Source organism: Galeopterus variegatus, unplaced genomic scaffold, assembly GCF_000696425.1.
Source record: "Galeopterus variegatus unplaced genomic scaffold, G_variegatus-3.0.2 Scaffold2362, whole genome shotgun sequence".
NCBI lineage: Eukaryota > Metazoa > Chordata > Mammalia > Dermoptera > Cynocephalidae > Galeopterus > Galeopterus variegatus.
In genome coordinates, this window is record NW_007728473.1 from 211,521 (window position 1) to 219,819 (window position 8,299).

Here is an 8,299-nt window from a genome sequence, read left to right on the forward strand (position 1 = left end):
ACAAAATGAACCAAAAATATAAAGATAACCCTAAATGATGGTCCTGGCTAACAAATTCATTCGATTGTCAGTAATAAACTAAGCATGAACAGTTGGTCCAAAGTCTAATAGTCAGTCTTCTAACAACAACAACAAAAAATCAATTTTAGTCTTATTATGTCAATTAAATCTATGAAGGGGAGGGAAGGCTGAGTGTTTTCGGCTAGAAACTAAAACTTAGGTTTCTAACACAGTATTTTAAGGAAGATCATTCACTTTTTAGCAGCGCAGTTTACTCTCAAAAGTATTTTTTTCCCTCAAAGAAGTGTATCCTTTTTCAACATATACAACACTTACTATTTGATATGATCATTAGATGCAATAGCTGTGGATGATTCATATAATTAAATTGTATTGCAATGTGGCTTTTGTCAGTTATTAATACTTTGTCAGGTTCCTCTCCCATAAAATGGAGGTAATAATAGTACCCACACCTCACAGGGTTGTTGTGAAGATGAAGTAAGATGAGATAATACATGCAAAATGCTTCACACAGTACCCAGAAGGTTACTAATTCAATAAATAATAGCTACTATTTAGTTTCTTCAAGACACTCAAATTACTATGTACAAATATTTTGGGGGTCTAAAATATTCCTGTTCTCAGATACATATAAACAACTTATTATGATACAATATCCTAAATGTTATGTATCGAATGCTTGGGAGGTGTGTGGGAGAACGTTAATGGAAGTGATAAGGAAGTTGGTCCTTGATGATGAACTGGACCAAGAAGAAAAGAAGAAACTGCCAACCCTAGATTCGTCAGGACAGGAAGACTAATTTTATATCAGGGAAGGAGGGAGGAAAAGAGGATGTTGACACACGTGAAAATACAGGTTGAGTCCAAATTGTGAAGATCTGTGTAAGAAATGGCTAGAAAGTGGGTCTCTAGAAATTTTTTCTTTTTGTTGGCTGTCCAGTACAAGGGTCTCTAGAAATTTATGAAAGAAAATTGGCCTATGAGAAAAAGGTGGTAGAACAAACCAAACAATGCTATAAATCACAATTTTTATTTTTCTCTTAGTGATATATCAATAATCATTTATGATTAACATTTTCAGTGATTGTCCATTGAAAAATGAATATAAAATATATTAGAAGTGAAAAGTAGAATATAGAGAAATAAGAATCTTTTATAAGATGAGAAAAAAGGAGGATTTTTACAATTTTGAAAATTTTGCAGTATTTGAATAAATTACCAAACCAGATCATGAATGTTATATTGTTAACAGTTACTGAAATAACTGTTCTAAAACCTACACTTTTTCTAATTAAAAATAAGTTCATTAGGCTCTAAGATGCATTCCAAATGTTATTTTCTTGTTTTAGAAAAAAACAATTTAATATTAGATCATACAACTCTGAATCAAAACATGAAATAAAGTTACCTTTATCTGCTACAATTTTAGGTGTCTGAAGAAATAAGCTCCCGTGCTGCAGATCCATCATTTCGCCTTTGAGCTTATCTTCTAAAACATCCACAAGAGCAAGTTCATCAGCCAGAGACTATAAACACAAAACCAGGTGTTAGTACCTTAAGCCACTCTAGGATGCCTCAGCTCACAATCCAACCCAGAGACCTTTTAAATGGCTAAGCAGCAAATGTCTAAAAAACCACGAGAATTTTACTGTGGAGTTAGGTACATAACTAGGATTTGGTTAGCATAATGCAAATTGTGCTTTAAGGACAAGTAGACTTAAAGATTCCTCAAGAAACCAACTTAGCTCAACAGTAGGCCCACGGTGTACAGATCTTCACACTGGCGGGGGGTGAAGAGGGTGGTGGGGGCAGTGAGAAAATAAGCTTGCCCAGACTCAGAAACAACCTTGGGCAGTGTGTCCATCCCTGAGGTCACCCCCAGTTTGGTGGGTTTCTTTCTTTTTTTTTTTTTGTCTTTTTCCGTGTCCGGCAACGGATCGCAACCCTCAGTGTTGCCCCTGTACCGGACCGGGGACCGGCAACGGGATCGCAACCCTCGGTGTTGCTCCCGCACCTCGCTCAGCCAGTGAGCGGGAACCGGTCTGTATGTGGGATCCGAACCCTCGGGCAGGAGCGCCACCGTGCTTCCCAAGCGGCGCACTTATCCAGTGCGCCACCAGGCCGGCCCCAGTTTGGTGGGTTTCTGAGAAGGCAGATTTGGTTTAAATCCCCAAGAGTGTAAGTTCACTTTAGAGTAGGACTTGAAGCCCTGGGAATCCTCAGGTTAGCTCTGACTAATTCAAATGTCTTGATGGGAAAAGGGAGAAGAGTCCTATGGATGGAGAGGTCTAAGACCAGCGGATTTTTCCATAGGTGATCAACCCAAACTTGTGCCTCTGAAACTTGCCCAGTTTCAGAGTTCTCTTGTTTTCTATCCCAATTGTCATTCTCTGTCCTCTCTCCAAAGTAAACTCTAAGTCAATAAATATACTATTTAGTCTTACTGTAATAACACAATTTTATATGTTCATGAATCTCTACATTGTAGAGGATGCATAAAGCATGTGTACTTCACAGGGCTTGGTTTTCCAAAGCCTTGCAGTTTCAAATATTGACTTTACAAAAAACAGGAAAATTTCCCCAGGCTATTGAGTCTCTGTTGTAAGATAAAGAGTTGTAACACAGCATGGCTGCTGATTCAAAGACAGACAAGTTACTACTGATTGATATGTAAAGATACTGGGAAATTGCTGCAAGAAGGAATGTTTGCTAAGATCAAGCTTGTGTTGGTGAATCACTTGATTGCCTTAATGGAATGTCATCTGACTTATTTCACTGGAAGCTACCAGCCTATATTATTTAACCCCACCTATGTCCCTTCCTGTACCTTCCTGTGCTGGAGAATAAATGCGGGAAGAGAACCCCAATTAGGGGTTAATTTCCCAAATGGAAGGAATGCCTCCCTCTTGAAGATTCTGGGAAATTAACCACTTTGGGGCTTCTCACTGCTCAGAAGAGATGGGCTTTGAGTAATCCTTTGCAGCTCCATCACCCAGGAGAAGAGGGGTGACAAATCTGTGGGAGGCAAAGCAACACTACATGAATAGTAGGAAGAAAAAAAAAAAAAAAAACCAAAAAGGGATTCCCCCTTTCAGTAATCATGTATGCTCTTTGCAAGTCCTTGATCTTTTCTTCTTGTAAGAATGAGGGGTTGGCAGAGGATACTCAATCTACATGCATCTAAACAACCTTTCAGGTTTGATGTTCTGTTATCTTTTATTTTTCTGGCAGCTGGTCAGTAGGAGGATCCAAACCCTTGACAGGTGGTGTTTTAACACCACTCTCTAACCACTGAGTTAACCAGCCAGCCCCAACACACCATTATCTTATAGAAGCCCATCATTTACAGATTGTTTAAAAAGTGGTTATTCTTCCTCTTGAAACAGCAACAGAGTCCTTGCCTTTACTGTTTTTAGGGCTGTTAGCAAAATAATCAGCTTGGGAGGATATATCAGTACTGGAGCCCATTTAAAAAGGCAAATATGTCTTCTAAGAATAGTGGTGTGATCTGCTACACGGGTGACGGGTGTTGATGGGGAGAAAGGTAGGTAACTGGGGTTCAGGAAGCATTGTGAAGGATAAAGCAGAGCAGTCCAGGCAGAAATGGAGGTGTCAGGAAGGCAAAGGCCAGGAGAGAGGTGAGACAGCCAAGAAACTTGACCTACTTTTGCTTGCTAGATAAAGCAAGTCCCCTCTGTAAATTCCCCGCTGCTAGAATCTGAGTGGGTGGCTAGCCTCAAGAAGTGAGTTACCATAGGCTTGCTTGTGAAGGCTTCCCTGAGACTGAAGCCTCCTTGTGACTGCAGGTATACTCAGTTCTAATCACCTGAATCCCTTGCAAACTTTTGAAATGACCATTTTGTGAGCTGGGGATTGCTTAGAAAATATTTTTTCATTTCCATATATATCGAATACTGGCAGTAATTTTTTTATCCATTTTTATTTAAATACTTGTTTTCATACTTTCAAGACTTTTGTTCCTTTGCAGCCTCTGACAAGATCATGTGAAATCCTCATTTGTGTTAAGTCCTTAGTTAACACAATATAACATAATAATAGCCGTAACATTCTGTCAAGGTACTGAGCACTAGGAATATCATTCTTATTTTAGTAACATCACATGTGTGCTACTGAAGTCAACAGGGCAAAGCGATTTAGTGCTTAAGTAGAAGAGGATGTCACAGGATCTCAGATCCTGTCTCTTTGTTGCAGTGGGTGTAGAGAATTGGCTGAGAAGTGCATACTCAGCTGACAAGGGAGGAAGTGATCCAACACAAAGAAAATCATCCTGGCGCTGAATGTAGCTACACCTGCATGACTGAATATACTCCAAGTGCACACAAACAGAAGATGTGTTACTAATACTCATGCAGTTGTTTGGCTTAAATACATCTCCCTGGTATTCACATATTTTACAGCTCATGAATTTGCCATATACACATTTCACTTAAGCGGTAAGTACATTCGAAATTGTTTGAAACAGTAAAGTTTAGATTCACTGCAAAAGCAGCAATCTTATTAAGAAGCAAGGTCAGAAGTCAAGAATATTACTGCAGAAACCTTGTTTAACACAAGGTTACCACAAAATTTCTTTTAACTTAAAGGCCTGTGTAAACTAGGCAGAGACATATATTCTATCTCTTGTTCCTCTGAGCTAATAAATTACAGCCACCAATGTCTTAATATTTGATGACCGCACTTTTATATTCAAGTGTTTATAGTCTCCATGAGATTGGGGGGGCAGGGACAGGCATAATTGTATTCAAATAATTAACTAAACAAACAAGCACCATTTCTTCAATAATTTGTTTTCCCTCTGAAATGCTACTTCTGCCTTATTAAATACTATTTGGTCCATTGTTCCATTAATCTGTCTATTCTTGTACAAATACCAAATTTTAATTATGTCCTCCTCTTAAGCCTAGTCCTTCACTGCAAAACTACTTTGCAAAGTGTCATTGCTCCTCCTAAGAGACTTAATATGCTATGTGTGTTTCACAATAACGTGGCCACAGTTGACTGGAGCAAGGACAGACACTCAAACTAAAGACAGTTGGACTCACAGGCTAAGAGTTTATGATAATCTTGCCTGGAAGCTCCGCCCAACCAACCCTGACAGCAAAATAAGGTCAACGTTCAGATCCTCTTCTTGGCAGCTACAATGCACAGCCTCAGACTGGTAGTGGGACAAAAGTCAAATTTGTCAGTAGAAACCATGGAAAAAGCAAACGCTATGGCCAAAATTTGACATAATATAAGTGCAGTTTATGAGTAATAGCAAAAGTATTCACTTATTTAGTGCATATTTATTATTGAATATTGCTAGGCATTATTCTACTAATCAGGAATACAATCATGAATGAACAAATTCAGTAAAGTCTCTGCTCTCATGGAATGTAATAGAAATTAAGATGATTTCTGATGATGGAAGTGCTATAAGGACCATAAGGCAGGATAATGTTAAAGCTACTAGTTAGTAGGTTTATTTATACTGGAAAGTCGGGGAAGGCCTGCCTGCAAAGGGATGGCATTTGTAGTAAGACCCAAATGATAGGACGCAGTCAACCCTGTGGTATAGGGAAGAACACTCTGGGTGAAGAGAAAAGCAAGTAAAAGGGTTTAAGCAGAAATGAGATTGGTGTTTGGGAGAAAGAGGGCAAATAGCAAGAGATGAAGTCAGAGACGGTACCATCACATCGCACTGGAAGGTACTGCTGCCACTGTGTGGGTGGCGCCCCCTGGAGTTGTGCGCACACTTGCCTTGCTCTGAGACAGGCAGGGAGAGATCTGTGAGGCCTGGCAGGATATTATGTACATGTGTAGTATATGTGCACGGTGAAATGACTGCAAAGTTTTAAGTAGAGGAGCCACTATTTTTATAAAAGCTCACTATGGCTTTTACGTAAGGAATGGACGTGGGGAGGGTGGGCAAAAGCAGAAAGTAATTGAGTCTCCACAATGGTGGGATACTAGGGAGCAGCCTGTTGCCTTCATGAGTCCAGCTAAGGCAGGTGCCTCCTCAGCCTCTCTGTCGCTGATGCTGTTAACTGTTTACCTTCTGGGGGCAAAGCAGCATGTACCCTCTGCAAAGCACACCAGCTATGGGCTCAAAAGGCCTGCTCTGGCACTTACCACCAGTGATCTGAGTCAAGCTGCTTAGCTTTTGTGAATTTTTTTCTTTTTCTTTTTCAACAGTAATATATAGATGACAATACCCCTCGACGGGTTTTGGGGAGGAATAAATGAAGTAATGTGCAAACAACTGAGACAGAGCAGGCACTGTTATTTTCTTTTCTCATTAAACTAGTGGGGTTTCTAACCCTCACCAAATATTAAAATTATTTTGAACCACTTTAATCCTTAACTCATTAAAATAAGATTTAGACATTTTTAATTCATAAAATGGTCTTTTAATAAGGCAGTCATTCTTTCAGTGTATTTATGCTTTCAAGAATATTCTTTATTAGTCCTCCTTTATATAGTGTTGAGTAAAAAGAAAAAAAAATTCTTTATTAGATAGTCTTCACATAATTTCTAAGGCATTGTTCTTCCCTTTGCAAAAGATAAAAAAGCATTAGATTGAAGAACAGAAATCAGTCTCAATTAAATTATTTACTGAAGACAATTTTAAATTTATGATTAAAACAACAGAGTTATTTCTTATGATTCTGATAGAATCATGATAGCTCAGATATAGTTTCCTGAAAAGTCCAAATTTTGCAATTAGCAGGAGGAAAGAAAAGTCTTTAGCTAGTGTATCATTAACACATTTATGTTTTCAACTGCTTAAATACTAGCATAGAATAAAATGGAACTGAAAGGTCACCATGGTTAAGAGTTCAGAGTCCTGGGTTCAAATTACAGCTCTATCACTACCAGCTGTGTGACTATGGACAGCTACTAATCTCTTTAAGCACCAACTATCTCAACTGAAAACAAGATGTGAACAGTTCCCAACTCCTGAAGTTGTTTAAAAGGAAGCATTTTATTTAAAATACTTTGAACATGGTCCATGCTCAATGTGTGCTTATAGGAAAAAAAAATGTAAGCTGGAATCCTTTTCGTTTTTACTGGCATGAACAGTGAGCACTATGTTCTAATTATTTAAATGCCCTGTAATTTGGGAAGCAGCTATCCTGAATCACAAGTACCTAGTACATTAAAACTAGCTAAAAAAAAATGCAGAAAAATAAAACTTTCATTAATGAGCACTACATATTTTAGTTAACTTTTTCAATAACTATTTCTCAGTAAACATTTAGAATTTGTTCTTTTAGAATTTAAACTTTGCAAACAGAAATATGCTTGGCTAGGAGTTATTTGGGTAGCCTTCTCATGATACAAAGGAACAGTGTGCTCTCCTGAAGGCAACGCAGCATTTTTTTTTTTTTTTTTTTTTTTCCTACATTTAAGGCAGCCATCAGAAGGAATAAGGAATCAATTTGGTGAGGTAAATGAGAAAAAGGCTTCTTTCCTTAAAAGTCCTTGGGAACTAGAGAAAGCTGANTTTTTTTTTTTTTTTTTTTTTGGTTCCTACTTTTAAGGCAGCCATCAGAAGGAATAAGGAATCAATTTGGGGGGGTAAATGAGAAAAAGGCTTCTTTCCTTAAAAGTCCTTGGGAACTAGAGAAAGCTGACTATGGTTTAAACTATAAGTTCTACATGTGAAACAAGCCAAAAGTCTATGGAGGCATATAGGGAAAATAAAGTCTTGAGAAGTGGAAGGTGATAACAGTAATGGCATTCGTGTTAAATCTCCTAATGTTGATAATTGCCATGATTACGTAAGAATATGTCCCATTCTTCAGAAATGTACTCTGAATGACTTAGAAATAAAAGGCATAATGTCTACAACTTATTCTCAAATGGTTCGGAAATAAAGCTGTCTCTGAATATGTGTATGTACATATACATGAGTGTATGTTGTTCAGAAAAAAAGCTCTTTCTCTCTCTCTCTATATATATATGTAAATATGCACATGAGTGTGTACATATATACACAAGTGCATATGAGGGTACTTCAAAAAGTTCATGAAAAGGGCCGGCCCGGTGGCGCACTGGATAGTGCGCCGCTTGGGAAGCGCGGTGGCGCTCCTGCTCGAGGGTTCGGATCCCACATACAGACCGGTTCCCGCTCACTGGCTGAGCGAGGCATGGGGGCGACGCTGAGGGTTGCAATCCCGTTGCCGGTCCCCGGCCCGGTGCGGGGGCAACACTGAGGGTTGCGATCCATTGCCGGACACGGAAAAAGACAAAAAAGACACACACACACACACAC

The 8,299-nt window shown here is 38.8% G+C and overlaps 1 protein-coding gene across 1 annotated transcript in view; it reads right to left on the minus strand.

Moving 5' to 3' along the window:
* Window positions 1-8,299, minus strand: part of LDHB (lactate dehydrogenase B) — an 18,888-nt gene that overhangs the window by 9,046 nt on the left and 1,543 nt on the right. The window contains 3 exon segments of the mRNA XM_008581475.1: window positions 594-624; window positions 1,022-1,060; window positions 1,287-1,547. Of these exon segments, the coding sequence (XP_008579697.1) occupies window positions 594-624; window positions 1,022-1,060; window positions 1,287-1,547 (331 nt within the window).